This window comes from Merops nubicus, unplaced genomic scaffold (assembly GCF_000691845.1).
Source record: "Merops nubicus isolate BGI_N331 unplaced genomic scaffold, ASM69184v1 scaffold17696, whole genome shotgun sequence".
Taxonomy (NCBI): domain Eukaryota; kingdom Metazoa; phylum Chordata; class Aves; order Coraciiformes; family Meropidae; genus Merops; species Merops nubicus.
In genome coordinates this window covers 65050-85215 of record NW_008615800.1, presented here as the reverse complement: position 1 = coordinate 85215, position 20166 = coordinate 65050, and the positions used below count along the sequence as shown (strand labels likewise).

Below are 20166 nucleotides of genomic sequence, written 5' to 3'. Positions count from 1 at the left end.
CCAAAAAATTCCAATATTCATACCTAATCTAGTTTATAGAGTGTTAATAAAGATACTTCATTGAGCAGCTCATCTTATTTCTAAGGAAATTTTGCATCTATTGTTAAGCTGTTTTTCATGTTGGTGCATTTACTGCTTTGAGCAAACTAGGGTAGAAGAGCCAATTTTAAAAAAGTGTATAAACCTTCCATGGAACTGTGGTATTGCATGTGACTTCCTTGGTGAACAAAACCGGTTGATTGACGTATTCTGTGTGTGCTTTTGTCAATTTGTCTTTTGACAGGATGATGAGGTGGTGGAAGAATACAATGAAAATAATTTCTATGAATCTGATGAAGAACAAAAAGAGAAGGATCAGAAAGTGAAAAACACCTATACTATGGACCCAGATCACAGGCTCCTGTTACGAAATACAAAGCCCTTGCTTCAGAGCCGAAATGCTGCTGTATGACAAATTTATTTTTTACTAAAATGTTGAGTTACTGAATATCTATGCTTCTAGAAAATTTAAAAGATTGAAAAGTAAAATTATACTTCTTAAGTGGTCATAATATTCTCTAGTAACTTACAGAAGTGTGGTGATTCTTTTCTGAAATAATCTTATGTTCTAAGCAAAAGATCTGAACTGAATGTCATATATGCTCCAAATATTAAGGACAAACAAAATATTAGAGAAAATATGAGAACACTTGAAGCCACATTCTATAGCATGTGATGACTTTACCATAGCTAGGTTTTAATGTTTAAGTTCTCAGTAACTAGAATGGCACAGACTGTCAATTTGAAAATCATAGTTGTTATTGATTCATTAAGTTGTTATTTCCTTTGAGTCTCACATTTTAAAAGCAGCCAATAGTATGGTTAAAGTATTTCCCAGTCTAAGCCAGAATGTTAGTGCTGGTGCCTTGGCAAAGTTCCAGGATAGATAGAATGTAATGAGTATACTATGTTCTTCAATATTTCCATGAGATCTAAGTTGCAGGTAAAAGCAGAAAAAGCCATGCTGAAGGTTAATCATTGTGACATTATTCAGATCACAGAACTTTGATTTCTAACCTTGGTTTGTCCTGTTAATAAGGACAAGATTTCTTCAGGAAAAGAATTCCATTGATATAGAATATTCATATAATTACAAAAACAATTACTGCACCATGATTACGTCACCTCCAAACCTATTTTGATAAGCTAAACAGATCAGGTTTTGTTTCTGTCCTGGAACATATTTCTAGATTCCAATGATGTCTAATTCTTTTCAAAGCCACTTATAACCTGCCACCAAACTTTGTAAATAAATTGAGTACAGTTCTACAATAATTCTGCACAACTTTTTGCTGGAATCTGTTAAATGTCTGTACAATATTTCCTCATCATGTGCAAAGAACAAGTGTGTTAGCTATCTTTGCCATCACACCACGCTGAGAACAGGTTCAGTTGCTTATTTGTCCACATTCCATAAATTATTTTCTTTAGAGCTGTTAAATGTGAGAATCAGTACCCTATTTACGATCTTATAACTTTTTGATATTAAACTTAACTGAGATGCTGAAGTGCAGTTTGTCAAGTGAAATTTGAATTGCTTTTACACCAACTTTGTACCATTCAAAGAATTTAGCAGCAATTAACTACTTTCTCTTTGACTTTAGATTTTTGTCAGTAGTATGAGAACCCTGTATTAATTGTAAAAATCTTCTAGTTATTTCCTCTTTTCAGATGTTTGTAGTTATTTTTCATCATTTAATAATATTTGTTTCATTAGTGCTAAGATTAAGATTGGAAGTCAAGTGTCATAATGATGGCTTTACTTGGAGTCTCCTTTCTGCTTTTGTTTTGTTTTGAACAGAATGTTGACCATGACGGGATTGTAGGGAGGTCTGAGACATGCCTTACTCATTAGCATGAAGTTCAACATCTGTCATTTATCTATGAGAAAACTTGGGGGGGGAGTATGAGTTTTTAAGTTGCTTATAACAGTCTTCTGCTTTATACTAGCCAAACAACTGAAGTTTTTACTTTCTTCTGGATTTGAGACTTCAGAAGTTGCCAGTAAAGCAGCTGCCCTTTTGTAAATTGCATAACAGCGTTAATGGAATGAAAAACTTTAAGTGGAAATTAAATAATAGGAAATACTGAACCTGTATTTAATAAAAATAAAAGCACAAATTTTGCAGAATTTTTAAATTGTATTTCCTCATTAATTTGTACAGCTGATGTTAGCAATACTGACTTATTAACCATGATACCAGTATGTTTGTAGTTTCAGTAACCTATGTTTTTTCTCTTTTTGTCTTTCTTCCTCTGTCTTTCTGCATATTATAGTATGCAGTGAATACTGAGAGGAATTAAAGATAATTAATTAACTTTGATTTTTGAATAAAAATGTCTTTGCATGTTTTCCCCCCCATCTGTTTTATTGATTTTGAGGAACTTGACTATGCACTTTGCTTTCTGAAGAGGAGTGAGCTGGTCGTTTTGCAGGTCTGAAGCAAACGTTACGTATGATGATTTGCAGTTAACATGCTGTTCTGACTGTTATTTTTCTAGGTGGTAATGGCAGTTGCCCAGCTTTACTGGCATTTGGCACCCAAATCTGAAGCTGGCATTGTTTCTAAGTCATTAGTGCGTTTACTCCGTAGTAATAGGTAGGTCAAGTCTGTACTTTACATTGCTATATCTACCATTATTGTGAGAGTTTTTTGTACATACCTGTTTAGCCATAGTGATAATGATATAACTATTGCACTGTTAGATTTTCATTTTAAAATTGTCCTGTAATATTAATTTTTACTAAACAAATGAGGCTCATTAAAATAATTCCACCATTTTCAGTATTGCATCCATTGATCCTTCAGTATTGTAAGTGTTTATTTCTGAATTATGACTTTCATTCTGAGAAGTATAATGGCTGTCTAGGTAGCATACAGATAGAGGCAGTACTAAGCAGTTTGCTTACTTACTTGATTTTTTTTTTAAATTATTATTAAAGGAAGTTAATGGAAATTTAATTGTTTTGGTGTTTCTTACTGTCTTGGTAGGCACTAAAGTAGTCTTCATGTGTGTATTTCCCTTTTCTGCACTCTATATTGAAGGCGTTTTCTTGACAGAGGAATTAAGAAACATTTCTTAAAATAGCAGTTGACGCTGCTTGAATCCCTTATGTTCCCTTAATCCTTGAACATTTTTTTTAAAGAACAAGTTTATACATAATTCAGAACATGTAATTTTGACTTTATCACCTTCAGTGTGACCTTGTCTACTTTGCTCTGAAGGGTCTCATTGGCCCCATGGTTCGTAAGATTGATAATACTCTTCCTTTGTGTTTCATAGTTTTGACATACTATGGCAACATTTGCTGAATAAAAGTGTTTTTATTTTCATCTAAATTTTTAGATTTTGAGCTTCTGTGTATCTATGAAAAGCCCTGAAGTTGTGATAGAAGACACAATTGAGATGTTTTCAGAATAACTTTCTAACAAAACATAGTCTTGGGCTAGAATTTCACTGTGAAGATGCTTTCTTTTTTAAAGGTGGTCACATGAAACAGGCAAAAAGCTTTTTAAAAAAATGTTTTCTTGTGTCTGACAAAATTACTCATCTTAGATGGGCTTTAGCTTTTGTAAGACCAGTCACCACAAAGCTCTTTCTCTGTTAATTTGTGCAGCTTAGCCATAGCCAATGTCTCTAGCATTTAGAAGTTAGTAAAGGAAAAAAAAAATGGCTCGGTAGAGTATTTATGCTTTTATTTCGGATAAAAATCAATCATTGTTATTTTTGGGTTTATGTTTTGGTTTTTGTTTGGTTTTATATTATAGTATGCAGCCCATTCTCTTTATTAAAATGGCTAAAGCAGTTTGACATATGTATGGGTAGCATATAGAACTAGACTCACACTCACAGATTTAAAGGGTTGTTTTTGGATGTCATTTATTGCTCAGTTACACGCAAATTTTGTATAAAGAGAAGTCATATATTTCCTGTACCTCAACTAGTGCCTAAAGTGGTGCTGGTCTTCTTATTTTCCTATGCTGAATGGCTTCTGTGTTCTCTGTTACCAGTCTGTATGAAACACTTTTGCTATCACAGCCACTTCAAAATCAGCTTTTGCTGTTTGCCCTTGAAGTTATGTGCCTGTGGCCTTTAAATTAATGTCAAATATGCTATAATCTTGTTAGGGTGAGAGTGGCTGGAAGAGCATTTCATAGCAATTTCCAGACTTGGTTCATCATCTGTAGCTGACTATTTCTATGTCCCTATGTAAGAATAACATAAAAATAGGTTTAAAAGGTATTAAGTACCTCTCTATTATTACTTTTTTTGGTAAGCAACAGCTGTAATTACCACAGGGCTATTAGACAGTTTTGAATAAGAGGACATAATGGATGTGGTGATTTCTCTATTAGGATATGATTTGCATCATGAAAGAACTTAAGCACTCTTGGTTCAGAAAAATTGCATGTATGATTGTTAGTTAGTTTTTAAGCAATTGGTGGCAGAAATTCTGTAGTTTAAAAGGTTTAGACTAGTACCCAGATTTCCTTTTGCTCACTGCTGCTGAGGCTTTTAAACTAATACAATAATGATGAGAATATCCTGCAAATATGTTTAATGTTTTTGTGTTTAGACTGTTATATAATTCTGTTTGTATCTTGACTGTTAGGTTGAAGTGGTGCTTTTTTGATAGATGCATATGCCTGCCAGTGTATACTCTTTAAGTTGCAGGAGACCCTGTCTGTTTTTGAAATTTATTAGGAAATTTGTTAAAGACAAAAAGTCATAAAGATCTTTGCTAGTTTTGCAGGGATTAGTTGTACTTGTAACTAAGGCAGTCATTTCCACACTACAGATGAAGCCCATGTGTTATTGTTCTCAGCTGCATCACTGTGAAATATTTAAGTTTACAGATGGTGGATAAAATGTAAGGTTTTTGTGAGGTATTTCTGGGGATACCAAAATTGTGATGTTTTAAACAAAAACCCAAAACAGAACAGAATCAGTGCACTGTTGCCATAATTTTTTCCATTTGGAAGTTTTTAAAAATTAAAGCCTGGTTTCCGTGTTCATCTTCCTGTGGATCAGATGATGAACTTCTAGCACTGGGAAATAAGATTTTTCATTCTATGTTTGTGCCTCATCAAATGTATAACTAACTTGGGGTTCAAATAGAATTGGACTTTCTATGCCATGTTGTGTGTTTTCTGTGTGTCTGTAATTTTGCAGAGTAACTCTTGCTTTTCTTTTCAAATTCTAGGGAGGTGCAGTACATTGTTCTGCAAAATATTGCCACTATGTCAATTCAGAGAAAGGTATACCCTATTTACAATTTTCTAAATCATGTTTTATATGAAACACAGGTGAGATGCTTTAATATCTTCTGCCTTTCAGGGTATGTTTGAACCTTACCTGAAGAGTTTCTATGTTAGATCAACTGATCCAACAATGATCAAAACACTGAAGGTGAGTTTAAAATTGAATTTGTCTATATACAGGTGTACAAGTTGTTTACAACAGGAAGGTAAAATTTTCTTGCACTGATATGACACATCATTTTGTGCTATTCCTTTTTTTCACTAACAAGTGTAGAGTTGTGGCTTTTAATTAAGTCCACAAGTGTCCTTCAGGTTTGTCAGGCTGTCTGAAAGTTCTCTTATTACCATGTTGTAGGTGAGAGATGGGCTGTGAGCAAAACTAGAAGTAGGTAGATACAGATTAGATGTTTGGAAGAAGTTCTTCACCATGAGGGTGGTGAGACACTGGAACAGCTTGCCCAGGGAGTGGTGGAGGCCTCATCCCTGGAAGCTTTTAAGGCCAGGCTGGTTGGAGCTCTGAGCAACGTGATCTAGTGGGAGATGTCCCTGCCTGTGGCAGGGGGTTGGAACTAGATGATCTTTCAGGTCCCTTCGAACCCTGACAAACCTATGATTCTATGATTATTTTTCTGTAACCAGCTATTCAAACTTCTAGAATTTGAGTGTTTTCGTGTGAGGAAGAATCTTCTCAAATGAAGAGAAATGAAACAACACAGTCTTCGATAAACTCAAGAGAGTTTAAATCTGTTTCCCTGAACAAAATATGGTAGTGTTAGAGTCTCAAATTCCCTTTGAAGTCGACATTCAGCGTAAGAATTACTTTAGGCTGTCCTCAAGGCCACATCTCAAAGCATGTTTTAGGCTGTCGTCTTCTTGTTTTTTCTATTCTTAGTCTTTAACAGATGTGAAATCCTCGACAAAACAATAGCTTAAAAATTGTCTACTGTTATGTGCCTTTTCTGTTGTTTTGATTTAGACTGTCATAGGCACCTTGTGTTTAGCAGTGGAAGGTATAGGTTTCTTAAAGAAACATTATTCTGTCCTTATTTTAATGTACATCCATGTTGCACCCTCATTACATACATGGAGTGGTGCAGTCAAAGATAGCTGTCCCAAGCCCATCACGTATTTATTAGTACAACATTAAATCTATGTAAATTTGAGACAGCTGGAGGTAAAAAGATTTTCTCCACATTCAACGATTATGAAATCTGTTTGGAATACTATTAAGACTTAGTGTTATCCAACAGAAGAAAATCTTATGCTTTTCTCTATCCTTTAGCCCTGTAGTTTCATCCTGTCTGCTACAAGGTAGGAGGACAAGACCTATGGCAGTGTTTAAGATATAGGAGCACCCTGGAATCTGCACTGTTTAGATTTGTTTTTTTCTCACCATTTCTTTCCCAGCATCAAGTTTGCTTTTTTGATCACTGCCTAGCATTGAGCTTGTATTTTCATGGAGTTTTCTACTTTAACCACAAATTGTCAGTTATAACCAGTAGTAATCAACTCAGAGTGTATCATTTTCTGTAAAGTTAAGGCTTTCCCCCAGTAAGGAACATTACTTTACATTTGTCTGTGTAGTTATTTGGGGTTTTTTTGCCATTTTTTCAACCAGTCACCTAATATTCAAGGAGTTTATGCAGCTTTTCTTAGTCAGCCTTTGTCTTTCCCCGAAAACTGTAGTGTCAGCTGAAAACTGTTACCTGTCTTCACATTACTTTCATAGTTCATTATACGGATGTGTTGAAAAGCAAAAGACAAACAGGTATTTGTAGGATTCCATTGGTAGCCTTTGTGTACTATAAAATAGTCTCCTTTTTCCCTGCCTGTTCCTCTCTTTCAGTTACCTGTTGGTTTGTATGCTATGCTAGATAGCAAGAGCCTATTATTAGAGCCTTTAAGCTCAAGAGGCTTTAGTAGACAGGCCTTACCAAATTAATTCTGAAGTACAGGTGGACTTATGAATTAAGTGTCCTTGTCTATGTGCATCCAACTCAGAAAATACGAACAGATTTCCGAGACATTACTTCCCTTTACAGAGACAGAGTTTTATTTTCATAGAATACTAGAATGTCTGGGCTGGAAGGGACCTCCAAAGGTCATCTAGTCCAGCCCCCCTGCCACAAGCAGGGACATCTCCAACTAGGTCAAGCTACTCAGAGCCTTGTCTGGCCTGATCTTTGTACTGGAATTCTTTCTTCTTCAAAGCTAAAATGTCCTGGAAGCACAGCATCTTAGCAATATATTCCAAGTGTTTTATATCATCCTCCTGTTCACCAGAAGCAAAGTGGCCTTTCAGGGTCTGGTGTTGTTGATATTGATTAAGGTCTGAGGAGTCTCATAGATGGAACTGTTTCTTTCCTGAGTTCAAAGGTCTTTTATTGCACTTCATCTGAATATGATGGGCACTTTATTTCTCCCCAGCTGCATTTGTGATTTCCATTATTTCTTCTCTGCAGTGTCACATGGTTCCTACATGCTAAGGCTTGTTGTATAATGTTGGAAACCATGCTGACAGGAGTATCTCAAGCCCATTTGATGTGCTGTGCAACACTAAAGCTAGAGCTTGTAGAAAATGCATTGCTGAACCCTAGAGTCCTGATCTGAAAACCAAGCATGTACTTGCAAGGAGAATATTCCTCCTGAGTGCAATGCTGCTACCACTTTATGCTGAAATCTGGTATACTCAATTGACTTCTAGATGGTATTTTTAGTAGCATTATCTTTTATTTACATACAATAAAAGTATAGTGTATGTGTGGTACTGTTTATAATACTTTACTTTAGCTTTTGATAAAGTATATTTTTTTTCTCATTGTAGCTTGAAATCTTGACAAATTTAGCAAATGAAGCCAACATATCAACTCTGCTTCGAGAATTTCAGGTTTGTGAAAGTATATTCTTCTTATATGAAACGCTCTCTGTTGGCCAATTGCCGTTATTGGATGTTTCATCTAGATTCTTAAATTTTTCAAGTCTTTTCCAGGATAAAATGTCCTTGGAGTGGAAATGAAACTGTCTTATAACATAGTGGATAATAGAAGGGTTTATGTGTGAAAAAGCATTTCAGTATTTTGTTTCTTCTTTTCCTTCCAGCTACCAAAAAAAAAAGTGACAAAAGCTCAATCATTCTAAATTCTTTAAAACAAATTTTACCAACTTGACTGGCACTGTAAGTCAGTAGATGGTCTTAATCCTAGCAATATTTGCCCATTAGCATTTCTTGCCAAAACTCCTTTCTGCAAGTCATTTGAAGAAATAGTATTATCTCCAATGTCTGTATATCTATCAGCAAGATGTTTTGCCTATATTGTGAAACGGTATCTGTCCTTTCTTTCCCCTTTGCTTATGACATCTGTTTTCATTGCTTCTGTTCTCTGGCTGGATTTCATTGAGAGGTATTGGTTCTCAGGCACATAGGTTATTCACAGTTTCACAGATTCTCCTGGTCAAATGAACTGAAACCTCACTGAAGAGAGAGCTCATCAACTCCTACAACCTTGCACACACACTGATTACTGGTTTTGCATTATTGCCCCCTGGCCCAAGCTTTCTTGAAATCAGAGGTTTGTATGGTTGTGGGTGACCGCAGCTGGCAACAAAATGTCTACTAAAAGTGACAGTGAGCGAAAAAACTTTAACTTTTAACGTGCAATGTAGCTTTCTAGATTGTATTTATTATGCAATGTGTCTGTCTTAGGAGAATAATATGCTAAGTTTTTGGTTGGCAAGACTTAAGTTTTTACTAATGAAAATCCTGTTTCCTTAGACTTATGTGAAAAGCCAAGATAAACAGTTTGCTGCAGCTACAATTCAGGCTATAGGCAGATGCGCAACTAACATCACCGAAGTGACTGACACATGCCTTAACGGCCTCGTGTGTTTGCTGTCCAACAGGGATGGTAAGCTAACTGTTCTGTTTGTTTTCTGACTAGCTGATGACATGAATCCTTTTCTTAATGAGAATCGCACAGAGCAGATCACATTAAAATTATATGGGAGTTGACTTTTATAGGAATTTAGTTTACACGTCAGGATAGAAATAGTGATTCTGGTGCTTATTCTTGTTTGAAGCACTTCAAAAGGCTGTCATAATCACTGGGTATTTATTTTCTATTTTGTTAGTGAAATTAATTCCTTGTAGCCTGCAATTACGTGTTTACCTGAATTTTATTAAAATGCCATAATCATTAAAGTGTGTGCTGTTGAGATTATCATAGGTTACTTGCTGTTACAAGTTTAGTTGCATCAAAACAGTTAGCCTGCAGAGGGTGCTGAAAGCTTGGAATGTTGTTGGGTTTTTTTACTGCATCAGTGCCCAACTGAAAAAACATATTAAACAATTTTAGGACAAACAGCCCCGAATTTGGCTTGAGTTTGTAATCTAGCCTTCTGTTATTTTTATGTAGTGAATGCAGTTGCATAAGGAACACAAGAGGGAGCAGATAAAGTAAAATAGGATATAGCAGTACTGTAAATCAATACCTGATAATATTGTATATTCTTAAGAGTTACCAATTAATATTGCACAGAAGTCAGTAAGAGAATTGGAAGGTTGTTTTATAATGTACAGGCTACATGAATATGGTTGGAAATATTGGAAATAGAATTAAGAAAGCTCTAGTTTAAAATCATATTGTCAGGTAGGAGGAAAAGCGTAGGTTTGTGGTGGCCTGGAGTAAGTAGAATTGTTCAGAGAACGCAGGTGAGATGTACTCTAAGCTTTGAAAAGTGGCATTATTTCCTCTCTGTATTTACTGGACATACTTTTTGTGGTAATCCTGAGAAGGCCTTTATTAGGGATGTCATTTTGGAAGCACGCAGTCATCCTGTGACCTACTGATAACACTCAGAGCTTTCTCTTATGTGGCTTATAAACTACAAGTCCTCCTTCTTTCCCAGTTCACCTTGTATGAGAAATTCTGAGAGGCCTCAGTATATAGCTTGGCAGTTCTAATAGTGGTAACTTCCATTTCCTAGCATTCCAGGCCTTATGTTCCTTTACACATTTCTTGTTATCAGCTGTATTTAAAACATCTTCCCATATTGTGTTACAAGGCTGTGCCTGCACGATATACCTTTTTGTATTGCATTCAGCAATGACCATATTAAAAATACAATGTTGAAATCTTGCTCTTCATTCTACTTTGTGCTATTAGCAGTCTTTCTCTAGATCAGTAGGCTTCTTTCAGGATGTACAAATCACCATTTCTTTTCTATCTAAAATAAAACAATGAAATTGTTACTTCAGAACACTGAGTTTATTACTTAATAATCTCTTCTGTTTTCTTGCTTTGTTTTTCTTTTTGAGGAGAAGGAACCAAGATAAGAGGAAAAGCCTTTTTTTCTTTTGTCATAGCTTCCCAATTTAATGTTTTCTTCAAAATAATTCCATATATATGTATGTTTGCATCTGCATGTGTACAAAGGTCTGTCTCAAGAAGATTAGTTTTCTTGACTGTTTGTAAGTAGTTGTCTAGCAAATAAAATTATCTTCTTGTGCTTACTGTTCTGAAAGACTGCAAAGGATATATTGAGGATCTTTTAAACCTGGCAGCTAGCAAATTGCTTTACCATAGCTGCAGTGTCTTTATTCTTTCTTTCGAGGAATGAATAGAATGGCATAATTTACGTGGTACCTTCCCTCAGGTGGCAGGAAATTACCGATAGTCACAGCTTACTGAACATTAGAGTTTTAGGCATGGTAAGGGAGAAAAAAAGCTATTTAGCATGTGTAGGAGAATAGATTTAAGAGCTTTGGTTAATCTTGCTTTCCTCCAACTTTCACCCTTAAAGTGTGCAAGCAATCTTTTTGCTGTGCTACTTCTTCCATAATTGTTTGAAGCCTGGAAGCCATTCTGCTGCCTTTGCATAGTGTGAAACCCAAGCTGGGAAGTCCAGCAAGTTCTGAGGTCCCTGAAAGCAGAGCTGGCTCAGCATTCTCTGCACTGCTTCTTAATGTTGGGAATTCACTTGATTGCAGGAGATAAGTGACCAAATTAGTTTACCAAATCAGAGCAGAATCCTGAAGAACAAGCTTGTGGCAAAAACACCTTCCAGTTTTATGTTTTTATTCTGGAAAGGCCTATATTGTAGGTACAAACTAATAGCCAAAATCTCTTGCTGTGTCTGGCACAGGAGCTGTGTCATTTAACGTTCTGGAACTTGGATGCTGAGAGGGAGAATGTCATTACAGAAAACAATCTATTCAGGAATCTAGTCAGGTCCATCTGGGATAACTCTTCTTTACAATAGTCACCAGATTTTCTGAGAGAGGAAATTTTATTTTAGGCAAAGTACTCATATATACACAAAGAAAATTTAAAGAGCAGTTCTCAACTTCCCCAGAGCCTTGTTTCTGGTAGGCATGTTTAGGGCTGAGAATTATTTTCCTTCCTTGTCTGCTGAAGAAGGTACAAAAAGAAAAGTTACTCTGGCTCTTCAGTGTGACATTTGGCTTTTGACTGATGCATTGCCTTTAAGCAGTTGCTGTGATAATTTCAACTGATTGCTGCCACTTTTAACTTAGTCAGCTGTGCCACTCAGCATACAATCATTTGCAAATTTGCTGAGGGTGCATTTAATCACTTGTACAGCCTTGCTATGAGATTCAGTTGGTATATTCCTTCCAAAACCAGCTGATGCAGTTTTGCTGCTTTCAGAATGAGTGACTATACAAATTATAAACGGTAGGTAAATTAGTCTTCGGTCACATGTGTTAGTTTCTGCAAGTATCAGTTAATGTAAGTGGAAGAAAATTTGATGCAACATTGATGGTATCAAATGTACTATACCAGAATGGAGTTTTTTTTGAATGTTCTTTGGTAGTACATTCCTTGCTAAGGTTTTTTTCTGAGATTCTGCTATCATGTGGCCAGATCTCAAATGTGAAAAAGTCTGTAGTTCATTTACTGTCCACTACATTGTCAATTTTTTAGATCATTATTTCTCAAAACACAACATTGTGTAACCGAATATATTCTAAGGTTTTTCTAAGTTGTCATGCTCTAGGGTCTTCAGATATTATCTTGCTCAGAATAGTCATCTCCATATTGCATCAAAATTGAAGAAAACAAGCAGTGAGCATTATACTAAGATTTTTACTATGACTCATAAAAATTAAAGTTGCTGATACCTCTTGCAGTCTTCTTTATTGGTAAAGGCATTCTTGATCATTTAGTCATTTGTGATATTTAGTCTTTATTTTAAGAATATAACTCTTTGTGACCTTTTAGACATAATTTGCAGTCTGTTTTGAAGTTCTTGTGTTTATTTATCGTTGCCTTATATGCACTTTTTCTTTAATGAAATGCCAATTTTTTCTCCCTCTTTTGTTTGGTGGTTTGTTTTTTTTTTTGTCTTTGAACCTAAATGTGTGTCTATTTAATGCTAATTTCTTTTTTATTCTTCATGTGCACAAAGGACCTCTGGCTTTTTCTGAACTGTGTCAGTCCTTATTCTAGTACAAATTCATTTTGCTTGTGTTTATAGTTTCAGGTGTGGTGTCTGGACTTGGGTAAAAGGAATCGTACAAGTTTACTCACCTACAATGCTGGTTCAGTTCTTTAAATTTGCTCACATAGACTGCATTAAAGTAGTGCCTAAGTTACTAACTTAAGTTTTTGTAGTAGAAATTATAATTAGAATTATGTTGAACTCTTATCGTAGTCCTTGTATTGGTTTCAGCTTTGACTGTGTTTGACTTCCTTTCATCTTTCCTTACAGCATGAGTTTACTCTTGCATAGAAGCTTACCTCTGCACCAGTGGTTTTTTTTTCAGCTTCAGAAATTGTACATTTCATACAAGTTGATCAGGCTGTGAATGTTACTTGTTACAGTAGTTAAGCGCTCTAGTGCATGACTTTGACATAAATCTTACAACACCTTGCTATTTAGAAGCTTCATTTGAATGTACTATAGATTAGGCTATAGACCTGGGAGAGACTGTTTAGAAGGTGAAAAAGTGTAAAGGAAATATTTAGATACTTCTCTTGTTTATGAATGAGCTGCTACTGTTTATGTTGAGTATTTATTTGAAAATTAAACAAGTGTTTGTATTTTTAATGTAGACAGCAAATTACTTATGAACATGCATCATTTCAATGAAAAACTCATGTTTTTTCATGCAACTCTTTAATTTGAAAAGGAAAAATATAAAATGCAACTTTACAAAAAGGGAATTTCAAAACCAGTATGCAATATGATGATGTTTTTATATTGAGAACATTTCTCTGTCCTCTTTTTGCTGTGTAGAACTTGATTCTGGAAGTTGAACTTGTATTACTTAGTAGAGCAGTTTACATCTTTGTTATCAAGTAAACAAAATTCAGTTTTGCAAAGCATATTTTGAAACCTGATAACATCTTTTACAGTCAATTATTTATGGCATTTTCTTTTGCATAAATGCTTTTAAAATTAATTTGTTTTGTCTTAAACAGAAATCGTAGTTGCTGAAAGTGTTGTTGTCATTAAGAAACTGCTGCAAACTCAGCCAGCACATCATGGTGAAATTATTAAGCATATGGCCAAACTCTTGGATAACATTACGGTGAGTATTTATGCACAGTGTCTTATTTTCCTTGTTGACTGATGAAAATCACACTGTCTCCTTTAAATTTGGGCCCTAAATAGAAATAGATATGCAAGAGAAATACAACATAGTTTTTAATTTTTGACATAACATGCCATTTTTCATGATCTTAAGGAAGAGGAAGTAGAAGCTATCAGATGGCATCAATTTGTGCCTTATACCTTAGAAGATGCTTCAAAGGAGATCCACGGAAATGTTGAGTATTGCTAGTAACATTACACCAAGATGAACAGCAGGTTTTGAATGTGGATTGACTTAGCTGAAATTAAAATAAGGGCAAAGCAGCACTTAACTTGAGGATTTTTCAGCCTGTTGTCTTATTCATCTGGGATGAACTTAAAAAAATTTTATTCTAAACCTTTTTCCAACAAATCTTTTACCCTCAAATCAGCTGACCTTTCTGTGGTATCAGACACCCTGCTGTGAATGTGTTGCAGTGTCTCTTGAAGTCACATTTTTATCTTTTTGGAGTATTTAAGATTCTGTGATATTTAACAATAAAATTTGTGATATTTCCTATTATCAGTCCTTAGATTAAATTGACAGTTAGGTATGTCAATATTTACTTCCATGATACTTCTCACAGTCCCAGTTATTCATAAAACATTTAGTGGTCTATCCTAAATTACAGTGTAGGGCTTCTTAACTACCTGTGGGATCATGTCCCAAAGGTGGCAGATTTTTTTGGCACTTCTCCAAATTAGTTTGTCATCTTATTTCCGCATATTGTGGAAAAAAAACCCAGTTCTTTTCTGGGTTTCTGTTTCACATTTAAAAGCATTTTGTAGCTATTATATACAACTAATGCTTCTAAGTATTTCAAGTTTTACATACAGGGAATTTTTTTTTAAAAGAAAACTGTTTTTTAAGTTGAATGAGGGGTAAAAAAAAAAAGACATGCAGCACTTGAACTATATTGACATACTCATGTTCTCCAACAATGAGGTTGTATAGAATACCAGAAAATAGCAGTAGGAAAGCAGTCTGTGGAATATGTGAATCATAGAAATAAACTCTGCATCTGAATCATGCTTATTCAAGGAAGACGTAGTGATAATGATGCTGTAGGCTCTTCAGGATGATTCTTGACCATCTTATTTCACATTTTTCTCTGTGATTTTAAAATAACTTCTAGATATTTAACTTCTTTGGTATGTTTAGGACTTTGAATTAAAGAATAAATTTGGAAGAAGTTTGTATTTATAATTCAAATGCCATATCATTATCTGGAAATAACTTGCACCTGTTATATTTCAAAATTGATATATTCCTTCAGAGAATCACAGAATGGTTTGGGTTGGGAGGGACCATGAAAGATCATGTAATCCAACTCCCCAGCCCCTCAGACACTTTTGAGAAGAATAAGCCTATTTTTACACTTTTAGAAAGGTGATATTTGGATCATATAGTTACTGATGTTCTGGGTTTGAAATTTCAACATTTAATAAACCAGTACTGGAATTTGTGAAATCTGCATGTGTATTTTCCACATTGATATTATTATGGTAAGAGTGGTTGTGAATTAGTAATGGTTGCCTTTGGTTTTGTCTACTGTAAGACACAAAGACACAAAGCAAGGATCTCTGACCCTTATTATGTTGACATACAATATCCATACCTGTACGCACACTGTTGTACACTTATTTTACACTGATATTTTTTTTCCTGACCTTTTCTGTTGGAGAAAGTGTTTCTGGACTCATTTGAAATTAGGATTGAAACCCTATTCTTCTATGCAAGAGCATACTGTTGTCTTTAGTGGACTCTTTTGTTTGAATTGAAGAGAAGCAGACAAAATGTGGTCTTGAGTGAACTTGGAAGCAACTGGAGGGTGGGTCTCTGTGGGCAAAGAAATTCTTTGGTGCTTCTTAGAGTTGAAATTAATGCTATGTAAAACAGAAATAAAATCATGAACAGAATTAAATACAATTAAGTAAGATTAAAAAGAAACTTTTTGGTTGTTTTGTCATGGTTTAGTTTAGGTCAGTGGTGAACACTTAGCTACTAAAATAAAGTTTGTGTATACTAGAGCAAATACATTTTTGGGTTAGTGCATAAATTTATTTCATTCATGTTATAAATTTGACTTCTTTTAGCCTGAGATTGTGATTGTCAATAATGAGGTACCTAAAAATCCTCAGTAGCAATATTTCTTTCAGGTCATTCAATCTGAACTGTACTCATTCTTGTCTTTATTTTGTCATTATTCTTTTCTTCTACATTTAATAGAAGCCATTTAGAAAGTGATAGGATGAGTATTAACCTAAATATGTTTGACCAACTATAAGAAATACTAGGAAGTTCAGTTAAAAATGACTCATCTCTTGCAGACCACTAACTCTCATTTACAGTAAGGCTTAGGACTAGATGCATTGCAGTTTGCCCTTTAATTGATTGGTTTTTACCTATCTGGTAAGACTGCTTTTTTTTCTTCCTTCCTTTGCTTTTGTATGTTATAATCTGTACCTTAAACTTTTATCCCAGGCAGGGACCTCTGAGGTCTATTTTGTGTTTGATATTTGTTGAGCACCTAGACATGTGCATAGTACAGCTCAATCAAGTTCATTGTGATGAACCTTCAGTGTACCTGAGAAGCTGCTGGCTGAAAGCTTGAGTTTGCTATCCACATCATCACGCTTACTAGTCTAAAAATTCTGATCTCTCCTCATCTATCTCATAAGCCTTTCCCTCTTTGTCGTTCCTGATACTTGTATGATTTTTCAAGTGGGGTAACTGGGACTGTGCACAGTAGTCAGAGTATGGAGGAGAAATTTTATGCAATGACATGATATTACTTGGTTTGTACTTTTTAACTCACTCTCCTAGGATTGTCTGCCTTTTCACTTCTACAGAACACTGACTTAACAGTTCCACAATTTTCTGAACATATTGATGATTTCAAAATATGTTTCCCTAGAAATAGCTTGGGGCCCATATATATGCATAGAATATATATATATTTTTTTTTAAGTCCTGTTATTAACGTTTCAAGACCAGCTGCATCACTTCTGCACAAATTTTAACTATTGCTAATAAGTCATATTCAGCTGTTCAGGCTCTGGTTTAGTTTACATTAGCTTCAATGTAGTGAATGTATTACACTGAATAGTTTTGTTTCAGCAGATTGTCTCCTTACTAGATAGCCTCTTCTAGGTTATTTGCAAATCTGTAGCACGTTTTCCCCTATAGGTCCCTGTGGGACATCTGATGATTGCCTGCCATTGTACTGTGTTTTTGTCTTTTCTGTTACTTAATATTTTTTCTTCTTTTCTTTTTTTTTTTTTTTCCTGTTCACAAGAGTACATTTCTACCCTCTAAAGGATGTCATTGTCAAAGATGTTACTGAGGGGCTTTTACAAAAGCTTTTAGAATGTTATCTTGGCAAATGTGTGTCATATATTCTACTCATAGAAAATCCAAAATACCTGTGGTTCAGAATTGACAAGTGCAAATACTTGCAGATTTAATCTGGATTAAGTTTTAAAGTAGGTTGTTTGGACTTCATTGATTAAACTGGATTAACACAGAACACTTTGTTTACATCCCAAGTCTTCCTCTTTTTATTTATGTTAGTTCATTTTATTAATGAATGTATATAAATCAACATAGCAAGTATAACCTCTGAGTAAATGTCTCAGTGGTGTTCTGCATATGTGTATTTCCTCATACAAAACAAGCTATAGTAGTCTCCAGATTAGTTTCTGCCTTTTTCTTTTTAGAAAATTAATTTATGGTGGTACATTGTAGCCATTAGTGATCGTTTGATCGTTTTCTTAGTGATGGGTATCTTACAGTTATGGTATGATTTTTATCTAGACTTTCTCTTACAGTACTACTAAGGCAAGTTTTTTCTTTTTGATAGCTGGTGAATTCTGACACAGAATTATTCCTAGTTCATTCTAGAATACAAATGAAAATATCAGAGAAGTCTAAAGAGTATTCTAATCTAGACATGAGGAGGAACACTTCTTGATGGGATAAAGGCAGGTTAAGAAGTTGCAAATTTAGAAAGAAAAAAAGATAGATGCGTGTGTGGGGAAAAGCATGTGACTTATGGAAGCAATTAAGAACTACTAATTATTGGTTTTCTCATTACTGGCGTTCTTAATACTAGAGAAGGTGACCGTGAGTTTTAGAGACTACTCTGTCCATTTATCCAACAACAGCAAACTTAACTTCCTCTGCAGTATTCCTAGGTGTGTTTTATCAGGCTTCACAGCAGAGGCAGCTTGCTTTCTTTCAGTTCTCTTTTTCCTCAGTGCTGGAAAGGTGTCACATGGTATGACCTCATATGTTCATATATATTTTGGTTCTGCAAGCTTCAGATTCTATCCACATTCTTTTCACTAGAATACACTTTAATAATGTATTTTTAAACCTTTATGTAAGTAATGCCGTAATGAACAATTCTCATAATATGATCTTTTTTTTTTAACTTTTTCTAATACCTATGTAATGCTTTAGAATTTTGAGGAATACATGGCCTTTGAACTAGTGTCCAGGGACAGTGTACACGGAACTTGAAAGAAATGGTCAGCTTGAATAAACTGCACTTTCAACAAAACCTGGCAGTCATCAGTGGAGATCCTTTTTTAAAGGAATTTTATGTGTGAAAGTTCAAATAGTGGAGGAGTCCTTGAAGATCTGCCATTTGAAAACAAAAAACCCAGCACTTGTCTTTTACACCTGTTCTCTCCTGTGTACCTTTTCTTCTTGCTGCCAGTCTGACATTTCACATATCATCACCCCTTTCTCCATTTCTGATTCCAAGGGAAATTTAAGAAATTGCTAGCTATGCAAATTTACTTCTGGATGTAGAGAATTAAAACTCATTTGCAGTTTGAATCTCTCTTCATTTTGTGATAAATGTGGATAACCAGAGCGGGCAGTTCTAAGTTGTGCTTTAGCCTAGTATGTTGCGTAATAAGGTTAGAGTTGAACTACAATAGTTTTTGAATTGCTGTGTTCTGAGTGAACTGTAAAATCTTTATAATTTCTTTCTCTAACTGCTGTAAGTAAGCAGAATCTTGCTTTAAGGGGATAGGGTCTGGCTGGTTGTTATTTTTTATTTTTAACCATTTATTTATTTTCCTCCAGACAGGAAATGGATTAAAATGGCAGTAGAAACTGCCTTCTGGTACTACGGCTTAAAAAGTGCACTTAACCACTTGCTCGGGGCATATGGAACAAAACATCAAAGTAATTTACAATCCTGGTTGCCTCTAAGGATAATGCAGAACAGGGCTGTATAATGAAAGTATTATTTCCTGTGTTTTTGTCAATTTAGGGTCCCTACTTAAGCTATACTGAAAAAGGCAGTGAAGGTCTAGAAGTGGCTTCATTTCTTGTTTGCTGTTTTGAATGCCCTGGAAACAATGGCTGCAGGATCATGTACTTGATATTACAGAGTTGAGGATGGGAAGACTTAAATGGGGAAAAAGAAGTCTGAAAATATTGTGTGATTTTGACCCTGAATGAATCCAGTGACACAGAAACATTGGGTTCATCAGTTTGACATACACTTTTCATTAAAATGGCTTCCACTCAGGATTTGATTCAAAAAGTCTGTAATTGATATTGATTCTTGTTGCACAAAATTGTGTTTAATATATATGGTATTTACATAGTAAGCTAACCACCTGGTTAAAAGGCAGAGTCTTAAGAATTTTCATCTGTCTTCCATTGGGACTATTTTTCAAATTAGGTTTTCTTTAGTCTATTTATTTTACTTTCTAAAACTAGTTCATTACTCTAACATTTTTGTTTTACAATCTTGGAAAAAACTTCTAAAGAATAAAACACTGTGCTTAAATGCACACTGTTTAAAAATATTTGTGTATTTCATTCTGGTTTTGAACTGTAGTCCTGGGTTTCACTATGAATAGTACAATACTGATGTTTGCCTTTCATAATTAACGGTGTTACTGAAATTGGTCTGCTCTGAGAGCTATTTTTGCTGTAAGAAAAGACAATAATAGGAAAAGGGATATTTCTAGTAGGCTGCTGCCCAAACTGTTGCAATTGGTGATCTCTTAGAATTCTGATATTTTAACAAGTCCGTAATGAAATATTTTAGAAAAATAATTCTAGCATAACTGAAATCTGAAGTTGCCTATATATTCTTATTTAGAGGTATCTGTCTGTACAGCAGGTAACTTGAACTGCTCCAATACTGGAAAATTTAATGTGCCACTCAATTACTATTCTTTAGCCCAATTTAAAATAATAGATTGGGAGTGTGGTCTTAATGCAGTGTAACCTTTGGAACAT

General features: G+C 34.9%; 1 protein-coding gene across 1 annotated transcript in view; it reads left to right on the top strand.

The window, feature by feature from the left end:
• Nucleotides 1-283: 283 nt before the first annotated feature.
• LOC103775212 (AP-3 complex subunit beta-1-like) overlaps nt 284-20166 on the top strand; it is a gene marked incomplete at its 5' end in the record, with an annotated part of 82859 nt that continues 62976 nt past the window's right edge. The window contains 7 exons of the mRNA XM_008942655.1: nt 284-445; nt 2542-2639; nt 5246-5300; nt 5380-5451; nt 8128-8190; nt 9076-9208; nt 13745-13854. Of these exons, the coding sequence (XP_008940903.1) occupies nt 284-445; nt 2542-2639; nt 5246-5300; nt 5380-5451; nt 8128-8190; nt 9076-9208; nt 13745-13854 (693 nt within the window). The remainder of the gene's footprint in view (nt 446-2541; nt 2640-5245; nt 5301-5379; nt 5452-8127; nt 8191-9075; nt 9209-13744; nt 13855-20166) is intronic.